Source organism: Oryzias latipes, chromosome 12, assembly GCF_002234675.1.
Source record: "Oryzias latipes chromosome 12, ASM223467v1".
Taxonomy (NCBI): Eukaryota; Metazoa; Chordata; class Actinopteri; order Beloniformes; family Adrianichthyidae; genus Oryzias; species Oryzias latipes.
The window spans coordinates 11719163-11747095 of NC_019870.2; the positions used below are offsets into that span (position 1 = coordinate 11719163).

The window sequence follows — 27933 nt, forward strand, 5'->3', positions numbered from 1 at the left end:
CCTGACGCTGGGCTCGCCTATGCCTCCCCGTGCCGGAGGGGCCCCTGTAGCGGGGCCTCCTGTGCACCTGGCTGGGTGGGTGGGTGGGCTGTCCCTCCCACTCAGGCTGCATGGGTCCCGTCGCTGGGGACGCTCCTGGTCCGGGGGTCTCCCCCTCTCTCCTGGTCTGGCTGGTCGGGCTGGGGAGGATCTGGTTCCCCTCATGATCACATGGTTCACTTTGGCAGCGTTCATGTAGCCCCACCCCCACGTGCACACTGCTCCCTGTCTGCTTTATCCCTCCTCCTAACCCACAGTGCATCGACGGACAGATATCTTGCGCTTATCTTAGTGTCAGATTTTCATGTTTTGATGTAATATTTGCCTTTCTGCAGATCTTGCATAAATGTTTCAGTGTTTAAAATAATAACCTATTCAAATTAGCAACTCAGAACTTGTATCCCCTCACTTTCTCCCCCTGCCTCTTTATTTATTTTTCTTCTACCCCCCCCCACGCACACACACACTTTCCCCCCTCCCTCCCCTTTGATAAAAAGAATATGTATATATACTTAAAACACAAAATGCAACGAATAAATAACAAATAATAAAAAAACAGAAAGGGGTACATGCAAATTATTCGAAGATTCATAACCCCTTTTTGTAATAGTAAAACCTGTCCAACACAAAAGGCTTTCAGCGCTCAACTGTTTGCTCAGTTGTTGGACAGACCACGTTAAGAAAAAAAAAAGATAGTCCATCTCAATTTCTATGGCAACCAGTCTCTCCAATCAGGAGTAAGCACGTTAGAGGGCCACACCCCTACCACTGAAAGCAGGCTCAGGAAAATTCCAATCAAACACTTTGAATGTTTGACCCAACCACCTACTTTTATTGAGGCATCTGATTGGCCAGTTCATAATTCGAAGAACTTGGCGCTACAGCAAAAATATCATGACAAAATAAAAAATTTGGATTAGCAAGAACACGTTATAAAAAGGTAGTAAAGCAAGAATGTTTATTCTGATGAACATAATGACTGAGTAATAGGTGTTTATTTCTCTATGGAATTTTATGGAATTTCAGCCTTTTAGGACCAGCGGGTACTTCCAATCTGGAACGCAGGGGTGTTTCAGTCCACTCCATTATATACAGTCAATGGTTTGAAATCAACAGGGATGTTGTGTGCGTTGGCGATGTGTGTTGGCATTGAGCTTCACAGATACACTTGAGACATAAAGGAGGAAAACGTTGTTTCTCTGTTGCTCTCCTACTTTCCAGGCTCAGTTCTGCAAATGCTTCTTTGCTTGGGTTTCACTAAAAATTCAGTCTGCAGTTGGCTTATTTATTCTATTCTTGGTTCATTTTGAGTTTGGAACCTTGATTTCTGTCCACCCCAAGGGCAAACCACAGAGGAGGGAGGGGAGCATTTTGGTCCAGTGATCAGATTGATGAAACTGAACACCTCCACAAAAAACTGTCACAGCACAGGACAGCCCCAACACTAGATCAGAACTCAGCAGTCCATTGTGGGTCTACCTTTTCGCCAGACAGTATTCAGCCAATCCCATGTACCTAACATCAAAAAGGGAAATGTAAAGCAGTTTGTGTGTTTAAAACACTATAGAAAAAAGAAGATCCTAGGGATGTAGGCCTAACTCTAAACTGCAAACATCAAACATCAAACATCAACATAAATTATCGTAAATTTGAGTTCAGATCAAACAAGCTCAACTGCAACACAGTAAACAAAGTCTTCATCAAAAAATGTGTTCAGAGAAACTTTCACAATATTCTCCATTTGAAGTCTGGACAATAACTCCGACTCCCCAAAAGGAAAACACTTCCTTTAGTTGTCACCCAGCATGTCTGTGACTCATCAGTTCAGAAAGGAAAAGCTTGTCATTAATGACTTACAGAGTCCTTTTGTCGTACACTGTGTTTTGTTTTTCTTGTTTTTGTGTTCCTCATTGCGGGTTGCGTGTGTGGCATACATGTGTTTGGCTTCATGGAAATCATAATCACATTTATCGTGCCATGTTTTTGATTTGATGATTTGAGTTGATCAAATATGCTCGCTAAACGAACAAGTCAGTTCTAATGCCTGATAAATAATTCATTTGGTTTTTGTAAGCATAAATAACATTTTTTGAGGCTTCAAGAAAACTCCAACTATAATAATGTGTACAAGCAATAATAATGTTGATAGTAGACTATAATGAAGCTAAATCTAGTAACCCTTGTGCTATCCTAGGCACTTTAACGTTGGGAGTTGGGTCATCTAGACCCACTAGACGGTGTGTTGAACCTTTTTTCTTCAATGATTTGTGATCTTCACTGGTGTCCATGGATTACATGAAATCTTTCCACCTTTCTCCACCTTTGTCATGGTAGGAATAACATGTCAATGTTGGGGTGGGGTCATCTAAGATAGCACAAAGGTTTTAAGAAACTTTGTTTCAAGTTATTTTCTCCATTTTCAACCACCCTCTGATTTTTTCGGTCAAAATGAATTTTAACTTAGTATTTGTTATTTGAAGATACATTTTATTATTTATCCTTTCTCAATTGTTTCTAAGGGACCAAAAAAGTTTTTTTTTTTTTTCAAACTCAGTCAGATTTTGTTGTTTTTCAATAAATAAAGAGAGGACTTTGTACAAGTAGCTGGAATTATTTCAAACAAAAATCAACTTCCTCTGTACAACAAAAAAACAAAACAAAATGCAAAACAGAGCAATAAAACAAGTGATTTTTATGGCTTTCTCTTTTGTGAAGATAATTAAAGAAATTTGTTGGTTTATTTATTCAAAAAAAGTTTCTTTCTGTAAAACCATGTTTGACACGTTTTGAGTCAAACCCTGCATGGCTAGAATTTACTTTTCTTTTTTTGCTTTTTTTTACTTTGCAGGTATTTTTATTCGTATTTTATTTTATTGTTAGACATCATAGGGAGCACTTTTTTTTTTTTTTTTTTTAGATAGAAAGTTTTGATTAACAGCAGCTGGTAGGCTGAGCTCCTACAGGGAACAGAGAGCAAAAACAAACTCAAACCCGCTACAGGCAGCCATTGAAGACTCAGAATTAAGGATCACCCGTACATCCAAATTTGATTGACTGAGCAGACGCTAGTTAAGGGTAAGTCATGTGGTTAAAATCATAGATATTTTGATAAAAGTACTGTTTTGTCCAGGGTTATGACAGATGTTTTTGCACCCTTAGGCTTTATAAAAAGCTCTTTTTTTTACATTAACTGTTACCAAAACAGCAGCTAAACACGAGGCTTCTTTATCAATCCACATTTTTATAAACTGGTAACTTTTGTTGATGAGAGTAATGGACTGTAATCTGAAACCATAATGGGCAAATATAAAAAGAATATTTAAAAAACAGTTTTTGCCAAATGTGAAACATTAAAACACCACTTCAGCAATTGTTGAAAGAAGATGAATGAAATATAGAAAAATGTAAAGTAAATGTTTTCCTATGAATTTCTGCTTGCATGCTTTTTTATTTTGTTTTTTAATTTACTTTGGAGTTTGATGGTTGTTGGTTTGATCTCTAAAACATTTTATATTACAACATTCATTTGAAAAAAAACCTTAACAATTATTAACACTAAAGAAGGCAAAACATTAAAGATGCACTCCAATCATCTTTTAAACTCTCTTTTAATTATAATTATGGCAATTTTAGCCCAATAAAAAAAATAAAATTTAAAAAAACAGTTGTTTTCTAGGACATAATTTCTGCAGAGCGGCAGGAGATCATTTGAAATTTGCCTCTGAGTTGTGGGTGGGAACTTTCATGCAGTGTAGCCCCGCCCCTCCACCTCCCCTTTGCTGAGCTTGGAGCAGGGTTGTAGCTTTTAGCCCTCGTGTATTTTCTACATTCTACTGCATTTTTTGTCGGCTCCTGATTCCCAAAATTTTAATAAACTGTTTTAATAAATTGTTGCAAATTTTGAGCTTAATTTTTTTATATATGTCAGGATATATGCCACAAGAGGATGTTAAAAAAACCAAAAACACAACTTTCATCAAAACGGGTCTTTGTAATAATCATTTTCCTGTTTAGTGATGTACATGCTAACATGCATTCATTTTTCTTCTTACTTATGTCTGTTTTTTATTTATAACCAAAAAAAGAGTTTTGAAATGTGATATTAGTACAACTTAACATCATCAGGTTTTTTTACATTTGAGCAATTTTTGACTCCTTGCTGCTGCTGTTAAATGGAGTCTACACTCCCTCTGTGGTCCGTCTATAAAAGTGAGTTATGCGAGCTCTGCCAAAGCCCCTGTACTACATCAGGGTCAGAAGATGTAGAGGTGAGATAGCATCAGTCAGCGGCAGCAAAACCCACTTTAAGGGTGAGGTCACTTCCCCACAGGGTTGCTCCTTGACTTTCTGCTTCCATCTACACCACAATTTTGACAGTGAAGTTATGAATATTGTGTCAATACAAATCACAGACCTCTGCTGCTCTTTGTAGTATGAAAGTGTGTCCACTCAGAAAGACAATTTTCTCCATAAACCTAAAGCTTTTTTCCCAGTTTGTAACTTTTTTATAAATTCCCACATACAACTGAATCACGTTAGTTTGTGAAATAATTCAGGCGACCCAATGAAGTTTTTGCAAAACAAGTATGACAAAAAATCTGGTATGACTGAAAGAAAAAATATTAAAATTCCAGATTGTCTGAGCAACTATTAGTATAGAAAAAAAAAGTTATTATAGCAACTATGTGTGATGTTTTAGTGTAACTGAAGAAGTTCTGCAGTAAGACATGCTGACATGGTCATTGAGATACATGCTTAAAAATGATCCAGGCCGGAACACAGATGGATTAACCAGGAGCACAACTGAGGTCCCTTGCCAGGTTTTTTGGAACAGGTCAGGCTACAGAAACAGCTGCTGCACAACGGACATTACAACTGGCTTCACATCTCTTGCCAGGAACAGGATGGAAGGAGTCACACTAAGCACCCATCCAAATTAATATCTATTACCACAGAAATTGATTTTGTGTGGTTATTGACAAGCACAACCTCATGTCAATCTTGAGTACAGCAGATTCAGTGCTGGCAGAAGTATTTTTTTTATATAAATTAGACTGAAAGCTAATCACTTCAGGTAGAAATCTTAGAATGGGCACACACAAAACACCAGGAAACAGATCATTTACATTGACTCTTTAATCTATCTACTACTAATTTACACTCAAAAACAGGTTTAAAAGAAAATGTGGCTTGTTGAAGGAGTTTCAAATGTTATGTAGTTTGAAAAAATTAACCAAAATCTTTGAATATGTTGATTTTTTTTCAAAAAGGTATTAACTTACCCTACTGGTAGATTTGTTTCACTAAAGCTGAATAAAAACTACTCTTTACTGGTTTTCAAAACTGTTAAGGAGGGGTGAACACTGTAAAATATGTGTTCATTTTAGTGAAGCTTGTGTGCTTGCGGCAAGGATAAAAAAACAACGCAACCTAAACTGTTGTAGATTATTTTTTAACAGTTTGCTTTTTGATTTAAAGAAGTTCTTTAAATTGTTGGCATCTGTGTATTTCACTTATTTTGCAGCAGTAAATCTCCCAGAGATACACAGTATTTAATACAGTCTGGTGTAGCAGGTCATTTTTATTCTTTTTTTAAGGTGTTTTCACAACACATTGGCACCATACTGCCACCTCGTGGCTCCTGTCCTTATTATTAGAAAGTTTTTAAGTCAACTAAAAGCGCAATTAACTGACATTCTTGTCTTACTAGTCAAGGATAAGTCCGTCAATCAGACTACGTTTATGCTACAGTAATTCCACTTCTTGTTTGTAGCATGCTGCACTGCACGTTAGCCACGCTAAAAGGGATTGCGCCATAAACTTCCAACCTTGTTTGAGACACGTTAAAAAAAACGGACTGATACAGCTAAAAAAAAAACATTATTCCTACTACGCTAACTCCTAACCCAAACTATGACACCAAATATTGTTTGGAACTTGTGAAAAAACAGTCTGACATTTTGACCTTTAAAAAACTAGGCTTTTAAGTGCATGTTATTGTGCAGAAAATACGGTTATACATGCTAGGTTAAAGGATGCTAAACTTTTAACATAGTGGAATATTTTTAACAGAGTTTATCTAGACTCAAACTGTTTTTTTTAAATCTTTTGCTTGCATTACATTTAGTCATTTAGTGAGAAACACAGTCAGGTAGCTAAAAAATGTTTCAATTAACATGATTAATATTTCCTTCCAAAATCAGTGCATTGATTGCAACTAAGACTATACTTTGGTCACGTTTTTTGTGTTAAATTAGCTCTCTTATCCACAAAAACAGAGAACTTTTTATGGAGTTGTTTTGCCTACTATTTGGCTAATGCTTCCACACAAGCAGATAATACTCTATATAAATCTGGAAATGTTTCATCCCAGATTTTCTAATTTACTCCAGACATTTTCTGTAAATGGAGGGGAAAAAAATCACCCTACAACAGAGCTGTGCCTACTGTGACAGGTATTTACAACAGTGCCATTAAAAGTGGAGTAGGGGCTGCCAAAAGGGCAATACACAATTAAACTTCATGATTTTTGCATTACCTCAGGAAAGGTACAAATCTAAACAACAACTGCATCTTATTTTACTGTTCTTGTACGCAACTTATAATAATGAGGGCATTTCGCGCCAAAGCAGAAGCAGGCCTACCTTCTTGGTCTTGACAGTGGATTGGCAGCAGTCTCCTCCATCATAGCTGCAGAAGGCTCTGTTGTTGAAAGGATCACAGTAGTTGTCTCCAATGAACGGCTATAAAAATGAAAGAAAAACCAGCAATAAAGCAAAAACTTTTACCCATGTGTTCGAACCACCCTCTGAGCTGCTATTAACATTCAAAGCTCTCAGTTCTGGATTCCACTTTAGCATTTTGGAAGTATTCAAATGAATTTGCTGATTAATATGATACATTAAGTTTTCCTCATTCTTCAATGTCACTTGTTAAGCCCTTAGTCAGACCAGACCTGTAAATCAAACTGACAACACCATAAACTATTCACAACACAAAATGCTCCAGTAAGGTGATTTATTAGGAAGGCCTTAATAGTCTGTTTCAACAGGCCCAGCCTCCACCTTCACTTTGGTTACCAATCAGGTTATCCAAATGGCTTTAACTGAGCACATGACATCATTCTTCCATGAAGTGTAGTGGAACTCTCCCTTGTGTCAAATTCACTTGTAAGTGGACCAGTTTTAGACGAAAGACAGATTTGGCTATTGTTGACACAGTCACACTTGTGGAATATTGCAGGAGCTAAAACAACTGTGATTACATCAGATTACTGAATTAGTTGTCCATGACTATTAGTCTGATGGGAGACACCCATGTAGTGCAGCAGCAGCAGCTCTGTTAACTGGCTCGTGGATGTCTAAACGGCTACTGTAAACAGTACTGAAACCTGGGAGGGAAATAACTTTATATTCTCATTTCAACACAGCATGGGACCCTGATAAGGCTTGGAATTGCCCGATGCGACTAGAAATCTGTCATCGCTTATGTTTTGAGTGCTTTACTTGCACAGCATTTGCCAGTTTATGGTCTGTCTGCAGTCATTTGGCCAAGTACTGCTCATAAAATTTTATATTCTGCATTTCACGTATCAAAGGTCAAGCAAGGTCAAAGAATTAAAGTATATTAGATCACCACGTGGTGGAGAAAAGCATTGCTCCATGAATGCATATCAAATGTAGGGAAAAATCTTACCTCACATCCTTTGATGCAGTGGAGCAACTCTGGAGGTGGGTACCATTTCCGGCCCATTGTACAAAGTATACTCTGAAAAATTAAAAATAAAACAAATTTTGCTTTTCTTAATTGTTGGCACAGAAACATACCTCAAAAACAGAGTAACAGTGTTAAACTGGACAGTGTTAAACATGTTAAACCTGGATCTCTCCTTATAAATTATGTTAGCTTGGGAGTTCTCTTATATTAATTATTTGTTTTTATATTCTTTTTTTTTCTCCGGTTCTTAACAATATTGAAACATTTTTTATGTAGTTGCATGCATTATTTATTATTTTAGTAGTAAATTGTTTACTTTTTTTATGTATGAATGTTGCACTGACCAGAAGGCACTTTTAATTTGATTGTATGCATGACAATGACAAATAAATATCTATCTATCTTACCAAAGGGAGTTCGGGAGAAACTCAAGGGATTTCTTACCAAAACTTTTTAACACCTTGGAACAAATAGGAACAAATTGATTTGGAAAATGTTTAACTTCATAAAAGTTGTTCTTCTTATGACTGATGCTTTGTTCACACTGTGCATGCGACACGCGTTCAAGAATGCGTTAAACTTGCTTTAAGCACACGATGTTCAGACTGGAGAAGCAGGGACCGGAGTCTTTATGTTTTTCTTTTTCTACTATTTTCTAGCTTTTGTTCTCCACCTACAGTTGGGAGAGGCTTGGTGCGAAAAGTCGATGCAGTGCAAATCTTGCAGTTCTTGCTCCAGCCTTTTTCTTTCACAGCTTTATTCCGATACGTGAAAGACATGGTATCATATAAATCCAGCCGGGCACAAACTGCTGTTATTCATTTCTCCTCCATGATCAATTTCCGAACGGCTGGCACGTAAAGAGGAGGTTATCCATTTGTCACCACAAAATCAGTGTGCTTGATTGGTCAAATTTTGGTTTAAATTTCAGTGCATGTTCAATGGCTCCATGTTCAACCATAAAATGGCAGTAGAAACTTGTGTGGCAAGAGTTTTTGTACACGAAAGCCAGAAACGCGCATATATGTTTACATAAACGTTTAATTGAAAGTGGCAGCTTGAACGCACATTACCGAGGGCGGTGTGAACGTAGTTTAAGTCTTAAGAGAGGCTCTACTTGACAGCAAGAGACTGCAGATATTTCTGCAGAAAATGTGGAACCCTGTCCTGGTCTTTCACTGTGTTCTCCTCTGAAATGCAACTAAATATGATGCGTTTAGGCAAGAAAGAAACAGGGATTGTCCCCTAAAGTTTGATATGAGGGGCCATGAAGTAAGCGTGTAATGCCACGGCACACTTGCATGAACTGTATATGCATGGAAGGTCTATCTTTATCACTAGATGCCAATGAAAGGTTCAGCTGACCTCAGATGGTCAGATTCTCAGACTTAATGTGTCCTAATATCTCACAAAGTTAACGCTTTTTTTTTGTTTTGTTTTTGCAACCTAAGGTATATTTTATTTCAGTGCTGTCAGCAGATCAATGCAAAACAAGAGATCAGGCCTTGGAGGTGGAGAAAAAACACAACACAGCCCCTGAAGACATCAGAGATGTGGGAGTAAGATTTCTGTTGTTGTGATGTAATGCTGCCAAGTCAAATGTGGGCACGTCTCTGGTTGGAGCACCTCTATGTCCAAAAGTAAGCAGATGGTTAGTAGAATAGGGTGAACGTTTTACTTTTGAGGTTAATTTTATTGCCAGTTTCTGTACTTTTTCTGTTTTTGCTTTTTTCTCCCATGATGTCATCCAGAATCTCCTTTTCTTTCCCCATTCTGTCTCTACTTTCCTTTTTTTTTCCTTCTCTACCGTCTCAACAGAGTCGTAAATCAAGATAATCCATGATTGTGGCCTGGTCTCACCCCTAACTACGTATGGGATCCTCACCCTCCGTTGTCTCCCTGGGGCACTCATATGGCATAAAAATAGATCTCTATCTCAGCACCACCGCAGACGAGGTCATGTCATATAGAAATGACTAATTCTGCAGCAAGCCGACAGGGTAATTTTGCTGATAAAGAGGGGGGAGGGGCCTTGCAGTACAGAATCATTAGAGACAAGGAGACAAAGGGAGGAAGAGGAGGAGGAAGTGGAGGTAGTGGTGGGATAGAGAACATAATTCTAAGTGGGTCACTCTAGAAACCGAAAAGCAACTAGTTTAAGGGTAATTAATCAGCATGTTTTATCAAGGTGAACAATATTTCTCTTTGTAAAGCAGAACTAGGAAGGTCATCAGAAAACTGATTTTGTTCTCTATGCACAGCTGAAAATGCATCCTATCTTCTCATTTTTATTCAAATGTTTCATTCAGATTCAAACTAAAGAGAACTTTGTTGCAAAATAACTTATCGCTCTCTTCTTTGATTCAAGCTGTGGGCTTGTGAGGTGTTGGTTGAAAACTGTAACTTTTTTATTCTGAATTTAGCCGAAGAAGTGCATTACTAGTACATTTATAGGATAAAACTTTATTTATCCAAACTGTTCAAACATTACATATAGGATTGACGACACAATTGCAAACAAATGGTGTGGATGGTGTTAAATAAAAATGTTCTATGATTTTTATAAATAACTTTACAAGGGTTTTTGTTGAGCAAAAATTTCTGGATGTGATCAAGTTTAGAAGATTTTTCTTTTTTTAAGTTAATAAAGGCAAAATTGATTGAGACCGAACCATGTCATCTGTAAAAAAAATAAAAAATCACAATAGTGATGCACATAGTTTTTGTCATTGTCCATAATCATATGGAGCAAGTCTGTTTCAACAGAAATTTGGACATTCAATGCCTTAAAAATATTACGATTACACATAATAATGGTTTCTGCCATTTTTTGCATGCTAAAGTATTGTTTTCATTCATATTCATTTAGTACTAATGTTTCGTTTGGGGGGATTTTTGGCACATATCTTTCATATCTTGTCATCTTAGACATTAAATATTTCTTCTCTAAGTTTTGGAAATAATATGACATACCTTGAAAACAAATGCAAAAAAAAGTCGATCACCTGCAAAAAAACTGCTGTACAACAAAATGATGCAACTCCTAATTTAGCAGTAAAAAAAAAAATGCTGAAAGCGTATCACAGCTGACAAAAGATAATTTATCAAGTTGACACTGTCCAATAAAAAACTTGATGTTCCTGACCTCCCGTGTTGCTCTACAACAATCACCGTCTTAACGTCCTTTTGGATCCAACAGCATCATCTCAACCGAGGACACACTATATCATTTCTACAAATCCATTAGAAAATGATCTGTCCACATGATCCTGCCAATGCCCAACCCCCCATAATGAAAAGATGCTGACTCAGTGGAACACTGAAATGAAAACAAAGGGTGTAATCGGGAGTGAGGGGAAATTACAAAACCCTCTTTTACATGCCAATGTCTTTTCTTTGTATCTAGTTGATTGAAAGTGCTTTTTTTCTAAATTTGCTGACAATGGTTTACTGAAATGGGAGAAATAAAATTAAAAGGATGAGTGCTGTAAAGTTCTTTTCATCTCATAAATGTGCTCACCCCCACCGCCCTATACCAACACACACATACTGTGAACCCACCAACTAATCACTAATGACACCTCATTTACTAGTGATATTTGTGCAAAAATACTGTCTGAAGCGTTTATTTGTCCTATTTAAACCATGGAGGAAACAGGTAAATTGAGAATTAATCATTTTTAAGAATTAAATAGTTTGTAGAGTTTCCATCGAAGGCAAATATTTTCGGCAAATGTTTGCAATGGCGTTCGGGATGCAGGTGTCTTTACAGGACTCATGCAGAACTTTGTGAACTACGTTCGACAGACTCACTTTGACTTTCTGCGGTTTCCTCCAGTGCTCCTTCAGGACACTCTCAGCCGTCATGTTGCTTGGGAGAATCACCACTGCATTGTTAACCTCCCTGCATGTCAGCTCGCACTCCTCCCCTGCGTGTTTTGTGTGAGACAAGCAGAAATCACGGAAATTCTTAGAACTGTATGCAGCAGTACTTGTATGTCTTAAGTCTTTTTCTAAACAGGAAATTAAAACAAGGTGAGAGTGCAAAGGAAGAGCAGAGGTTTGGGAAAACAACTGCGTGCACAGACCTATGCTGTGTCCCCGCTTGCATGTGTACTGCAGACTATGATGGAGGTTCTGAGGTAAAGAGCACTGGCCCCTGCTGTTTGAACACAGTCGGAATGACCCTGTCCAGTTGCCATCCTTCCTACAGCGGATTGCATTGGACCCTCCACCCTGAAAATCAAATGCCGTGACAGAAACACAATTACTCACCCACAGACATGCCCACACACAGGTACGCAAACAGTCCCTATAGCCAAGAACATTGAAGGAGCATCAAATTGCATAAGGAGAAATACAATACAATTTTTTATCAACCATCCAACCCAAAGCACCTGAGAGGCACAACAGATTAAAAGGTGTACACATTTCAAAGGTCTGTGGCTGCAGATCTACTCTGTAAATCAATAACAATTTAACTAGAATGGCATCAAAATGAGTCGGCTAAGAGGAGACAGGGTGAGTGGTTTGTGTGTGGTGAGATAAGTAAGATCAGATTTAAGGGTGATTTGGGGGAACACACTTTCTTGCACACTTTTTTTTTGGTCGTCATTACACCTAGAAAGTACACTTTCACCTCTACATTTTTAAATACAAAAATCATATTTTTCTTAGTATTGGCTGTTTTAAAATGAAGAAAACACTACCCAACATGAAAAGCATCACATATGGCATAACTTATTTAAAATTACAAAAACAAGGGAAGAAAAAAAGTATTGTTTTGCTATTTTCATCATAAGGTGCTCAAAAATATGGAGTTATATTAAAATGCAAAACATTTTAACCTAGCATTGGAATGGACCTGAACTGTACCAACACTTCTCCAAATAATAGGAAAATGCTGGGGGAAAAATGAAACAATACCATATGTCGTTTTTTTATCCAGTGTTTACCTACTATTAAAGGTAATAACTATCGGTTATAGCTAGTTAACAAATCATTAGTAAACTGTTAGTTAGCGAGTTATAAATGACTTGTTAGGTAACCGTTAAAAGTTTGTTAAAGATTTAAAAATGTATCTTATAGATAGACAGCAGATAACTAACAAGCTTTTAGTTAGTGAGATGTAAATGACTTGTTACCTGCATACTAATGAGTTCTAACTGTACCTTATTAATTAGTCAGATCATGAAGAAACGGTTAATACATTACTTACTAATTACTTGTTAAGAATCCCTTAAAATTTTTAACATCTAACTGGGACGTTATTATAAAGTTGCAGCTATTCCTCCTTTCTTAACTATTTGTAAATGAGGATCAATTCCAACTTTACAATATAACATATACAAACGAATAAATAATGATTAACTGGTATATTAACTCACACTTTACAGGTCAGTTGTTAATAGTTTGTTAACCATCTACTAGTGAAGCTTTGTCAAAAAGCAAATGGGTGGGACAAGTTCAACCAACAAAAATATGTAATGTGCAAAATATCAGATGCTCTATCTCAACCGTCTTCCACTAATAGGTTTTTCTGTGTACCGTACTTGACCAAAGAAACACCACAAATGAAGTGTTGAACACTGTTAATTCCTTTTACACATACTGAGCCATCACATGGCAGATCAGTAGAATAAAACAGACCCACAGAATTTTGAATTTTTTTGTGCAGAACAGAAAAACAAATGGATCAACATTAAGCCATTGGCATTATTTCAAAATTCTGTGGGTCTCTTTTATTCAACTGATCTGCCATGTGATGGCTCAGTATGTGTAAAAGGAATTAACAGTGTTCAACACTTCATTTGTGGTGTTTCTTTGGTCAAGTACGGTACACAGAAAAACCTATTTTTTTATTACTTCACTATCTAAAAGCTTGTTAGTTATCTGATGTCTGTCTATAAGATACATTTCTAAATCCTTAACAAGCTTTTAACAGTTATTTAACTAGTCATTTATGACTCACTAACTAACAGTTTACTAATGATTTGTTAACTAGCTATAACGGATAGTTATAAAGTGTTACCGGTATATATGTTTATTACATGTTCATGCTTAGTCTCTAGTTACATTCACTGCAATGTAACTTTGCAATGTCCTCTGCAATGTTCGTTCAAGAGGCCACTCTCAATAAAAGGTCTATGAAAGCTTGCTTTACTTGAGCATTATAGGCTTCAACTCTTGCGTTCACACATTGCTACATACATTTTTGCAACCTTTTTCGGGGTCTATGTAAAACAAATAGCCATTAAACACGCATCAAAAGTTAAACCAGGTCGTTTTTTGGCCAATCGGGGACTCGGATTTGGGTAGTGATGTTTGGACGGCATCCTTTCTAATTCGCGGAAGTGCTAACCGCTTGACAATTGATCATGGAATAGAAGTTGATAATTGCGGTTCTATCCAGAATGGAATTCTATGCCACCAAATCTTTTATGCATCAGAACTGAGCTCCGAAAGAAAAGCCTGGAGCAAGATTTGCAAGATTTGCACCGCTTTGACATTTGGCACGAAGTCTCTTCCAACTGTTGCTGCGCTAGTAAACAGTAGAAAAAGAGGAAGCCCCTTCTCCTGCTTGTCCAGTGTGGACACCATGGCCTAAATGAGTACGCTCTGTGTGACATGAGCTACTGCTTTTGCAACAACAAAAAATCAGACTAAGGATATTTAGGGGAAAAAATAAGATAGAAAAAGTGGGACATGTAAAGTCTATGACTAAAGGAATTCAGGTAAAGGAAGATCAGAAAGAGAGGGAAGAGATGGACAGACCTGCTTGCATTGAGCGTGCAGCAGCCTCACCGTATGGGCAGAGCCTCCTTTAGCCGCGAGAGCAGTATTACCCGCAGGATCAGAACAGTTCAGTCTGCAGACGCTGTCAAAGCGGAAGCCGTCAGTGCAGTAATAGGAGCCGTGGAAAATGGCTGGTGGAGGATCACAGGTCACCGGCTCACATGCTCCCTCCAGCCAGCTGCCATCTTCGGTGCACTGACGCTTAAATGCCCGTCTGATAGGAACAGAAAAACTGACTTGAGACTTGTTTTTTGTGAAAAAATACATCAAATATCTCAACAATAAATCTTATTTTTCTTCACCTCTTGGGTTTTTTAGCGACGTGATAGCCTGGCTTGCACTTGTACTTGCAAAGAGTGCCAACTTTAAGGCCTGTGTCATTGCAACGCTTGGTCTGGAGCACTGCATTAGGCACAGGGGGAGGGGCAGGGCACCGAAGCTCACAAAGAGCCTCTGGAAAGGACCATAAACCATCCTCTAGGCAGGTAAGAGTGTTGTTTGTGCCTGTGGAGAAAAAACAAAATACGTTTTTAGCTCTTTAACTGCTAATCTGGCAAGTAAAGGATCAGAATATACCTAGAACATATCAAAATTCCACAGCACATATGTTTGACATGCAATACATTTTAGTTTGTGTGTCTCCAAGAGCAGGAATGAGTAAAAGCTCTCCACCCCGCACCTCACCTAGAAGCTGTGCAGGTTCTCGACACTGAAAAGTGCTCTTCTTTCCGTAGGTAGTGCCCTCAGGGAAGCTGAAATGGGCAGGATACACGTGATATTTGTCTGGCAGACCGCAGTCCACAGGCTCACACGACACCTGCTTGTTCCACTTCCCATTTGCACAGGTTATAGTCACTGAAGAATCCAACTAGAACACAAACCACAGATGATGTAGAAAGTTGAATGAATAAGTGTGGACAGTAAACCATTCTTTTATCAATTTTTTGTTGCAAACTATATGTACAAGAGAGCACTGACGCAGCTTTCATTTGCATATTGATTTGAGAGGTAAATGTGCATGCAATTTCTATAAATGCTTCCCTAATTAAAACGATTATAGCAATTCAGTACTCACTCCAATCAGCAAACCTTGATGATGCTTAGCTCACTGCAAACTTGCAAGCCACTCAGCAGCTTCAGTAAATGCTGATAGCATTTGTAAGGTCAAGTCATGCCACACAGACAACTGATATCCAACAACTGCACAATCAGCTCTGACCCAAAACAGATTGTCCTCGAAGGTAGTGTGACAGGGAGCATGTCTTCCAGGCCTGGATTACTCAACTAGATAGATTTCCCTTTGATCCGTAATTTATTGTTCCCGGCTTACTGGGGAGTCATGATACTAACACAGCAATAGATATTTTCAGCATCTCAAGTATGTCACTACTACTACTAACGTCCATCATATTAATTCTAGGGCAAGTTTCTCAGGTTGAAGGTATTATCTGTAACACTTGCAAAACAACATGGAGCAACCTTCTGTCCACATTTAGCCTGAACAGGGTGCAAAGGAACGATAAGAGCAGTGCAAAAACAGGCAGAATATGCAAAAGATAACCTAAACTGCCATAAAAAAGAACATTTTTACCCTGTTCATAACATTTTATTATAAAATCATTTTTGTAATAATATTTATAGTCAATCTAAAGATGTTTTTCTGTTGGAAAAATATCAGAGAAACACTCCTAAAATTAAAACTAAAAATGTAATTCTCTCTCTCTCTCTCTCTCTCTCAATATATAAATTGATAATCTTTGATGTCACCTATTGATCTCTGCACAGCAGAAATGAAGTGGGAGGCATAGATTCCAGCAACTGGGTGGGACAAAGTGAATGTTAAATGTAAAAGCTCTTTTAATTTTTAAGCAATAGTTTACCCACCTGCCAATTGAAACCACTCCCCTAAATATTTGTAATAGCAAGCTCTAATAAAATAAGGATAGATAATTTTGAAACAAATTCATACCCCCTTGAGCTTTTGTGCAGGAGTTACAGGGGAGCAAGGGGGGCAGTGGCCCCTCCAGCAAAAAGCGTTGGCCCCCATTTGTCCCCCAATTTCGGAGTCAAAATTAGTATAATTACTGACAAAGATAAAATAAAATGAAAACATAAATATATACATTAATTAAATAAAACAGTTTGAAATACATATTTTTGATCCTTTCATTTGTATTAGCCTTCCACTATGCGGTTTTCATTTGTTAACCTTCCAACACCCCCAAAGTACCATGTAAAACGTTCTAGCTCTGCCTTTGAGTGACAAAAAAGCAACAAACATTGGAAAAGCTTCAGTATCTACTATGTTTAGGTTAATTTTAGTTGGACGTTTTAACATCAAAGGCAACAGAGTTTTGCTCAATTGAACAACCTGCTTCCAGTTCAAAGGATCAGCAACATTTGGTTTGCATCAAATTTGGGAACAGAAGGTGAAGGCTTGTTTCATATTTTCAATTGTTCCATTACCTGGAAATTATTTGCGATGTGCTGCAGAACAAAATGGGAAGCCACTGCATTTCCACGACCACAACTGTTTTCATCCACTTCCATTAAACTGTACTGTGTAATGCAGCAGGAATGCCGTAATTAATAGCTGTGCCAAGAAATCTCACAACAAAGCTGTTACAGCTCAATCATTTTGACTTTTCCTTCTAAGTATATATAAAAAAAGAAAAATTGCAAAAGGAAAACCTGTGTTTTCACCACCACTTACATCACACATCTTTTCAGAGGAGAAGCCAAAGTTTAGGGTCGTACAAGATGGACTCACTTAACATTACAAGTCTATTGCCTCATAACCTTCTCCCTCTTCCAGTGTATAACAATCTTTCATCTTGATCCCATCATATGAAACTGAATAACAGTATCAGGTTCCCTCAAAGTAAATAAGCGTCTTTCATATTTAGACATCCGACAAAGTCTCATATGTAGTGCATATGAATACCTTCTCAAAAATAAATGAGAGAAGAATTGGTCGTGATGGGAGGTTGTAGACAAAGTCTGGATGGAAGAAACAGAAGATTCTTTTTGGTGTTTGAATGTTGACTTCAAAATAAAGGCATAAATCATGAGTGCATATGTGCAGTCTTGTGTGTATTAAGTTACAAACTGAAACAAGCTTGTGCAAAGTTTTGGTCAACACAATGTACATATAACAGATTATGCACTAACACGATAAATTTACATCCATCTGCAATAAACTTCTGTCAAATTCAAGCGTACATGTGCTCGTCATGTTGTGGTTCAACATGTTCAGATATTGAGACATATTCTGAATCTTGAATCCTTATAAAGCTATCATTCTAAGCACAATGAGTTATACAAATATGTTTTTACTACTATCCTAAGAAGTTTAAAACCTTTAAAAAAAAACTCACTGAGATCATTTGCCACTTTATAGTTTAAAGTCCCACTTGGCTGTGCCAAGTTTGGCATGTGTGAAAAAAATATAATTGAATGTATAAAATATTATGCAACTAATCTGTTAAAAAAAAGTTCCTACAACAGATGTGGGCTGATGCTGGGGCAGCATTCAAACAAGGGTTCGTGCTGAAAAATTAGTGGAATCAGTTCCACTTTGTTCTGAGAACTTTTTAAAACTTTCACGTTTAATTTTGAAACAATGCTAACGGTGGAGGTTGATGTCATTCCTGCATCATTGTAAACAGGCAATGTGATTGGCAAACATCTGTGAGTTCAGAGACCATTGAGGATTTAGCTGATGTTGACCCCTAATTATGTGTTGGTGTCATGTTGGTGTTTTGGGGATGTAAAAAAAAAAAGTTATGCTTTGAAACTGCTTCTAACACTCAATCCAGATCAGAGAATATTGTAAATTTAGTCCAAACAGAACTGGTGAATGATTTACACAGGTATGTTTGCGTTGTGTCTTGGTTGTGTCGTGTTGACACAAAAAAATAGAAAGTTCATGAATCAATAGAATGTTTACATCGCCTCCATCTTGTCCCTCCGCAATGCAACCTTAACGCAGGAGTTCTATTTCTGTTGAATTTGCGGCAAAAACCTGGAAAAATGGGAAATAGATCCGGGTTTCAGTCTTACTTTCAAAATAAAAATGATAAAAATGTACTTTTTAAAATATCATTTAATGAATCAGTGAGGAGGGTGAAGAGCTGATTGTCAAAGTTTTGGATGTTGATGACACTGGGGTGGCAGGACAAACCATTTCCATGGAAGCCAGGAAAGAGGGGATGTAGACCGGAGAAGTAATGTAGACGATGTAAACTGACTGACGGTGGTGATGTGGACATCTTATGCAGAGCAAGGGAGACACACCACAGACCATTGAAAATCCGGCGTGAGACCAAATTCCCTCTGGAAAAAGTCGGCCTATGTGCTATAAACTAGTAATCTCAAAACTTCCTGCCCTACAACTGATCTTAAAACAGCAAAAAGCTATCAAATAAGACTCACAATCATAGTGAAAATACATTTTTTAAAAGGACAGAATTCAGGATTCCCTGAATAAAGACATTGTTGCTTTTGATTTTATTTTGACAATGTATCTAATGTGATATGTTTGTCTGTTTTTCTGTTTCTAAAAAAAAAAAAAAAAAGGTAATTTCCAAAAGTTGTGTATGCATTTCCATGAACGTTTTACCAGATGTGAAGCATGGCACAACACAGAAGAGATTAGCTTTTGATGTCAACGTGCGTCCACATCTGGATCCAGGGTTTTTTCTATTCAACCTTGGCAGGAGTATGCAGTCTCAGACTGCTGTTGTTATCAAGGGCTTTTTTTCAGTGCTGATTGATGGCGGGGTGGGGGAAATGACAGTTTAATTAATTTACTCTTAAATCTAAGTCAGACAAGAAGAGGAGGATAGTTTTATACACTCTTTTAAGTAAAATACAAATTCTAGCTGATTGCATATTTCCATGAATTGTTGCTTATTGACAATTGCCATGCAGCACAATAACTTCAGGACATCTGATTTATATTCAACTATTGTTAACAATGCAGCAGAATCTACTAATCTAAGGTGGGGTAGGCACCGTTTCCTTGTGGAAAACTACAAAGGGGATGTTAATTTTGATTTCACAAGCTCTTATTTTTTTATTGATTTAGTGATTTTTTAATTTTTTTTTAGAATTACAGGTGGCTTCCCTTCACTGTACACGGACAGTGTGACAAAGTAATTACCAGACCCATCATCATTTTATCTTCTATACCTTTAAAAGTTAATTCTGCTTCTTTGTTCTCTTGCAAAAAATGTCAGATAGTTTTACAAAGTCAGCAACCATACCCTCCAACCTCTTTAGAGTCCCATTAGTTTATCACACACCTATGAACTTTGTTCTCCACATTTGACCCATCCTCTGGGAGAGTGGTGAGCTGCAAACACAGCCACACTCTGGAACCATTTGGAGGTTTAGCATCCCAATCTAACCTCTTATTGCTCAGTGTGAAGCAAGGAGGCATTTGTAGTGTTTGGTATGACTCAACCATGCATTTCAACTCCCAACCTAACAGTCTCAAGGCAGACACTTCTACCACTTCTTCAAAACATTTCTTGCAGTCTTTGTACCATAAATTCCCTCTTCAAAATAGTCACTTTCTCTTCCCTCTAACTCATTTTTTTAACTACAGTGGAATCAGATGAAGTAACTGAGTAAATGTTTCCCAACTGTGGTCTTCAAGCATTCTGTTTTGAATGCTTTACCTTTTTTCCCTATGTAACACTAACACATTCAATTCAGCTCTGCAGGGACTTGAGATGGGAGTCGCACTTATTTGATTTAAGTAAATACCTTGTTCTTTGATGCAATAACTAATTTCGAATTTACAGCTCTCACTTCTATTAACAAAAACCACATGAAGGAAAAAGCACAAAACAGAACGCTTCTCTGCAAACAAGATTGCAATTGGCCAATGGGGCGCTCCTTAGCCACCCATCAATTGTCCACAGTTAGCTAAATAAAAAACAACAACAACAAATAATCAAATAACTCGATGTTCCAAAAGGCCTTTGCTGGTATTTGGAAATTGCTGAGGGGTTCTATGTTAATCAGCATGCTATGACCTAAAACGACTTTAAAAAGGTGCAGATGTATTGTTTTTTTTGTTTTGTTTTTGTTTTTTCTAACTTGCATAAATTGGGTCTAATGATACTTTATCAGAAAATGATCTGACTTCTCTGCAAAACAATAAAACAATATAACATGTCCTCAAGTTATAGCAGATTTGCTAAAGATTTCTAGGCTCTTTTGTCCCAACTTTAACGTCTCATAAGGTCCCTCAGTTCAGTTTAAATTTAGATTCACCAGTGCTATTGATGTCAGACAATGTTCAGGCGTAAAGAGCACATAAAAAGAAAGTGATGTGTGAAAATGACGTGCCTTGATCAGCGCCAGCACTCAGTGTTCCCTTATCACTTCAAAAAGAGCCAGTGACAGGGTAAATTGCACTGCAATAAAATGCACATATAGAAATTCAGAGACACAATTTAAAGCCACGATAGCTCTTGAGAAGGTGGTGTTCCCAAAATTACTGTCATTGCACACAGGAGACAGTCATTTTCTAATGAAGGGATTTAAGGATTGAAACAAGTGCAGATTTCTGTCTAGTGCGGAAAACCAGGAAAATATGGGTGGCAAAAAAACTAAGATAAACAATATGCTTTCATTATGCACCCTTTATTATTACATCTTAAAAAATCAGCTTATTAAGTGATGAATGGATTGATATATTTCCTGCTTTTCGTTTGTAGGAAACAAAAATGTTTAACAATATAATCCCTTTTATTCCATGTGCTATCCTTTGGGGTCAAGATGACCATTGACGTGTTCTCCCTACCATGACAAAGGTAGATAAAGGTGGAGAGGATTTCATGTAATCCATGGAAACCAGTGAAGATCACAAATCATTGAAGAAAAAAGTTCAGCGCACTGTCTAGTGGGTCTAGATGTTAAAGTGCCTAGGATAGCCTTCTCCTTCCACTTTCGGCTTCTCCCATCAGGGGTCGCCACAGCGAACGAGTCGCATGGTAAATTTGGCAATGTTTTACGCCGGATGCCCTTCCTGACGCAACCTTCTCAAACCGGGCTTGGGACCGGCAGAGGTAGAGAAGGGAACAGGGAGCAGCCCGGAGTCGAACCCGGGTTTCACGGACGGAAGGCGCCGCAAACCAGCACGAGCTAAACTGGCTAAAGTGCCTAGGATAGCACAAGGGTTAAATAATATTTTTTAATCAATAATGTGCTGGTTGTTTTGATGGCATTAACCCACAGTATGATCATCTTCGCAGAAAAATCATTTGACTTTATGATATGATTCTGATCATCTTTCCCCGCCTTCCTTTGTCCTGTTCACAAAGTTAAGTTTAAAGTTGTGTTTTTCCCTATTTTTTTTAACTCTTGTGCAAATGTGAAGCAACAGGTTGGAAATTTTTTTTAAATAAAACAAGCAAAGACTGCTGCCCTGTAAGTAACAGATTGGCTTAAATGTCTCATTCCGTTTCCTCCACAAATTGCTGCGAAAATAATTAATGAGACGTTTAATAAAAAAAAAAATCAAGTTGTTTGGAACTATTTATTGTCTTTCTAAGCTTTGAAAATATTCTTATTACAATCAAAATAATCACAATCTATTTTTCTTTTTTCCCCCTGAAATTTTCCAATATTTTTCTATATTTTTTTCCAACCAGGAAAGTGAATGGTGGTGTAGTGATTAGCACTCTTGCCCAGCAGTGGTTCAAATCCTGCTTAGGACTTTTCTTTGTGACGTTTGCATGTTCTCCCTGTGAATGGGTGGATTTTTTGCGGTTTCCTCCACAGTCAAAAAACGTGCTTCACATGTCGATTACTGACTCTAAATTGACCCTAGGTGTGAACATGAGTGTGTGGCCCTGCGACAGACTGGGACCTGTTCAAGGTGTACCCCCCGCCTTTGCCCAACAGTAGCCGGGATAGACTCCAACGACCCTGTGACCCAGAGCGGGACTCAGTTTGTTCAAAAGATGGATAAATAACAATATTGAAGAAACACATTTCAGCCAAAGTTGAAATCCTTTCAGTTAAAAAAAGAGCATTAAAATAAAGAAATCTTTCCCACATTTTCTTTTCCATTTTACCCTCCCTACCACATTTTCTTTGCTTGTTTTCTCCCTCTTCTTCCTGCTTTGGTTTGTTCAGAGCTGGGTACATTGATGTGCTTTCTTCTCCTCCTCTCTGCAGCAGTAAAAGGCCTGCTCCCCATCACCAGATCGAGCTGATTGTTTTGACACTCTCTGTGATAACAATGTCTCAGTCACACTATCTAGTGTGGTGTTTGACTTGGGTTTTTTCTGATGTGGTTGTGGGTAACTCTCTGCACCTTTTTCTCCCAGCTCCAGTCTTTAACAAATCAAACTCTGTTTCTGATTCTTGGATTTCCCTGACTCCAAGGGAGGTCTCCCAGATTGTCAGAATTTTGTCACATTTAGATCATTGTCTCTAACTTTATGGAAATAAAATGCCTTGCTTTCTGTCTGGCATATTAGCATGTTCTACTAACATTGTCTCTGCTTTGGAGGTTCATAAATAATGAGTCCTCTAAATACCTTTGAACTGTCAGTTGCCATTTGAGGCAAGCATCTGCAGAACAAATAAAATCCAGTTTGCCATGGCGCTACCTCTTTCTTTGTTCCTTCTTATACCCACTACACATGTTTTCCTGCCCTTCGCTCACTGGGAAGCATGATTTATTATTATTAAAATTGACATTGATGAATAGCCACATGGCACGCTGTCAATCAAATTCCTCCAATTAAAAAATCTGTCAAGACCCATAAAGAATTGTCCTGTGCATGTACTAACTCGCAATGTGGTTATCTGTGAAAAAAACAAACAAAGTTGAAACATGTTTTTGGTCCACAGGAGCACCATGTCAGTAAAGTTGCAATCATCTTTTTTTCACCCATTTTAACCTCATTCATCCTTGTGTGAGATTTTTGTTCCACACCAGTATGCAATGGTTTGTTGCACCTCTGTCATGTCAATTAAGGTGGTAACAAGGTAGCCAGTGATTACAATAGAGCATAGCTGCCAGTCAACTACAGAGTACACATTCTCCTGTGGTGGCAGAGCCGCCCTCTTTCATTTACATTGTTTTAAGGTAACAATGGAGTTTAGCTGAGTCTTATTTTACTGGTGTAGCATTTAATTGAAAACAGAAGATTGTCCCGCTTCTCTCTGTATTGCTTCTCCACACTAACTATAATTTGATTTGATTTGATTTACCGGTGTTTTTGTTTCAAGCATTAATTGTAGTCGATACAAAAGAAAAATCACAGATTTGTCAAACTCATTACAGAAATGATGAAATGCATGGATGCATAAAAAATAGACAAGTAAAACAAAGACACGTTTCAGTCACATTTGCTTAATTAAATATAGTAATCACTAACTAAGGTCAAGGAGAGCGTGATTTATTGCTTGAAAGGGAGAGGGAAGAATTCCTACTGAGTCATTTTATAGTTTTGCATAGTTTTTGTAATCCAGTTCTGATCAGTCTTTTCAAGTAACAAAATCAAGTGCTTTTTTAAGATTGATTATCTTCAGAGAACATTAATTCATGATAATCAATCACAACAAATCAAAAATGTACCTAAAAATATACATCTTTTCAAAAGCTCCAATTAAACATTGAATTAGTAAACTGTAAACTATTTAAACCTTGCAAAGATCTCAAACCTTATTTTGAGACATTCATTATTTTTACCAGGTTGGAATGTTGTCTTAACTTATCTTTGTTCTACACCTTTCAAACTTTTCTTTGTTTATTCAGAATCAACACAGTCTAGAGTTGTTTGTCTCATTTAGAGCTAGGATCTAGAATTAAAGAAATTATTATTTAAATGAGTGCAAATCCTTTTTCCCTCTTGATAAGCGTGATTCTAGGCTAATAAAAATCAAATTGTACCGCAATTTTTGGTTCAAAATTAAGGATCCTGTTATAAAGTTCAATAAATGTTAGACTGGCATTCATTGTTGTTGTTTTCAAATAGATATATAGACTTATTTTCTAAGAATAAGTGCTGGATTTAGATTTTATGAGGATTTATTAAGATGGGCCGATCGTGTTCTTCTTTAGTTCTCAAGTATGTCCTTTCCACTTATAACATCAGTTTATGACAATATATTCAAAATAAACAACAATTAGGCAGCTAAAAACTCAAAAAGTAACAAACCATTTGCCTAGAACTAGCAAAAAAATATTCATTTTGGGGCTGTATAACCTTCAAATTTAAAACATTTTATCTAACAGTTGAGTTTTATAGGTTATTTTTTTTTATTTTTGTTATAGGATTTCTTAAGTAAAAATGACTTCCTGCATGGACAGGTCATTTTACTGCTTTTTAGTGATTTTCTTCATAAGATTAATGTTCTTTTGCTGTTTTTAGGCTACATTGTCCTTCCAGAAACTCGTTTCAGAAAGTAGACTTAATAAGAAAAACTGCACCTAGATGATGACAACTCTTCTGTTTAATTTTGGGCTGTACATCCACTTGAATACAGAAGACAGCTTTTTAATGTCTACTTATATCATGTCTACATGGGATATGCACGCCTTTTTTCATGATAGCAGAGCTCTGCACTTAAACAGAGACTTCAACGTGTGCAAAAAATGAGCAGGGATGGAGTGAGGGAGAGGGATGATGTCATCGTCCCAGCGGAGTAGCACCACGAAGTGACTGTTTGAGGTGATGGTGCAGCGTGCTCAGCAAGAGACTAAACACTTTTATGTCTGCGCTTGTAAAGAAGAAGAGCACGCACGCGAGCGTGCTGGCGTTTGTCCGCCTGCGTGCATTGGCACATGTGTGAAATGTTTGCAAATGCGTGGCGAGCCAACAAGAAAAGGGGGACTGAGGAGCCACTTTTTTCGATGCAGCACTGATCTACCTGGATGGTTATGATGTCATCCTCTCTGGAGGTTTGCCGTGCCAAGCCTAGTTTTCACAGGTGACAAAATAAATGCAGAGAGGGAGAGTAAAGCAGAAAGGAGGCTTGTTTGCAGCTGTTTCCCTGCTTGTTTTTTTGTGTTTGTGCATGCTCAGCTCTGGACTTACACGTACACATGTTCCCGCTCCACCTTCTGCATTAATGCATTCACGGTCACCGCTGTGCATGTTGACAAGCGTGCATTTTTGTGTCATGAGCTTGTGCGTTTGTGTTGCCATGCATTTGTGTGTTCACCTGGCTCTTGACGATGTCGTCATCCTGGTGGACTTGCAGGACGTATCCAGAGTTGCAGGAGATGGTACAGCGGTCTCCGTTGTTGAAGTGGCGGCCAGGGCTACTGCACTTTAGCTCTGCATTGCGGATTAATGGTTCCTGGCAGTCAATGGCTTCGCACGAATAATGTACGCAACTACCAGGGATTGTGTGTGTGTGTGGGCAAGTGGTGGGGGTTGGTAAAAGAAAGCAGGAGAAACAGAGTGGAGAAAGAAAAAGAGAAGCTTACAACCACATTCTAAATCACAACCAACAGTAATGTTGAGAAAAAAAAAACAATAATGCAGACTCACACATAGAACAGTTCTCACTTTTGCTCACAAACTACACATTGAGTCAACCACATCCATCCATCAATGACTGTCCAACATATCAAATCAATAAACCACATGGAGAACAGATTGCCATGTGCATGTGAAACGGGTGTCTGTGTGCACATAGTTTGTGAATATAAGAGCAACAGGATAGATTGTGCACAGGCTATGATGACAGAGTTTGGTCCCAGCTCTGTGTCAGTAGCCTGATGGAGAAGGCATTTAATGCTCTTGGAAAGCTTGGATGCCCTAGGCACCTTCTTAAAACAGCCCACATTGAACCGTATAGAGTTCCCCTACCAAGTCAAAGGGAAAAGAGGAGCAAGACGGGACGGAAGGAATCAGGGGCGGGGGGCACGAAGAAAAAACAAGTCTGGCCAAACATTGTTAAAGTCATTTATGCAACAATGGAATTTGTTTTTGTACTTTTCTTTATTCTCACTTCTAATGCAATCATGCAGGAACAAAATAAATAAATAAAAAGAAACCAAGAAAGGAATCCTTTTTTTTTCTGATAAATGTTTTGTGTACGACAATATCAGTCCTTTCTGTGAAAGACTTGTTCCTCTTTTCCTCTCAGTGTTGCTTCACTTCATTTAGCTTTGCATGCCTTTATTTATCCACGGCTCTCTTAAGATTTTGCCACAGTATTTCGGTAATGTTCAGGTCTAGACTTTGACTGGCCTGTTGCAAAACTTTAATTCTTTTCCGCACTAGGCACTCTGTTGACGACTTGCCGGTGTTCTTGGAATTACTGTCTTGCTGTATTTCCCAGTTTCTTTTGAAGCAGGTCCTCTAAAGTCATGAAGATCATGAAACTGAATAGAGTTTCAGCTTTTATGTATCGGACTGATGCCCCTTAAAGACCCACTCCAATCATTATTTGATCTATATTAAAACGTTTCCAGTGGTCTTTTCTGATTATGCAATTTTTAGCCAAAATCAAAAAAATGTTGTTGTTTTTTTTTTTGAAGAGAATAGTTTCTGCAGTGCGGCAGTAGTTCATTCGAAAATCACATTTGAGTTGTGGGGGAGATCATCGTTGCGGAATAAGCTTTCCCTCACTTCCCATTATCCATTTGTTTACACAGTCCCTTACTAGCTTCAAGTGTGAAAACAGGTCAATTTTGACCCTGACACAATGTAATATTGACACTATGAATATTATCGCATTGATCAAAGGAAGTTTGGGCAGCAATATAAGGGTTATATTTATAGTATTTCTACCTTATATAAGGATTATATATGCCCTTCATCCTCAGAAAATTGATACAAGAACATGGTAAAACACACCAAAACACCATTTTCATTGGAGTGGGGCTGTTAGAAATACTCTAAATTTAGTTTATAGCAGATTCATTGATTGCAAAATGCCAACATTCTGTAGGTACACAACAATCCCAAATCATGAACCCTCCTCTGTCATGCTAGATGGTTAACTACAAATGCCTGTTTTTTTCTTTTTTTTTTTTGGTTCTTATTAGAATTATCTCTTTAGCACCAGAGTTTTAGCTCCAGTGTTGACATTCTGTTGACTACTGTAACTCGTCGACCGTTTACGCGATTAACACATTCATTAACACAATTTATAACACAACAATTAAGTGCTTGCGCAATCAATGTAAATCAAGTGATTTCTGCTGCAGCGAAAGTGGCTTTGCGCTGGTACTAACCTAAAGTGTCGCATATCGAGACAAAGCTAATATGAAAAGCTGTTTTCTCTGCGTCAGAATTTGCTTATTCACGTTGATCGCCAACAGTCGAAAAGTTACAGTATATCCATTGACATCCATTACCATTGACATCTTCGGTCTTAAAGAGTTAAGCTGATAGA

The 27933-nt window shown here is 37.7% G+C and overlaps 1 protein-coding gene across 2 annotated transcripts in view; it reads right to left on the bottom strand.

The window, feature by feature from the left end:
* pappa (pappalysin 1) overlaps positions 1-27933 on the bottom strand; it is a 104101-nt gene that overhangs the window by 10261 nt on the left and 65907 nt on the right. The window contains exons 14-21 of one of the 2 annotated variants that reach the window (XM_023960629.1): positions 25747-25921; positions 15235-15418; positions 14853-15054; positions 14530-14764; positions 11844-11991; positions 11569-11684; positions 7735-7806; positions 6684-6782 (exon numbers count right to left, since the gene is read on the bottom strand). In XM_023960629.1, coding sequence (XP_023816397.1) covers positions 6684-6782; positions 7735-7806; positions 11569-11684; positions 11844-11991; positions 14530-14764; positions 14853-15054; positions 15235-15418; positions 25747-25921 — 1231 coding nt within the window. The remainder of the gene's footprint in view (positions 1-6683; positions 6783-7734; positions 7807-11568; positions 11685-11843; positions 11992-14529; positions 14765-14852; positions 15055-15234; positions 15419-25746; positions 25922-27933) is intronic. The other variant, XM_023960630.1, reaches the window with a different exon arrangement.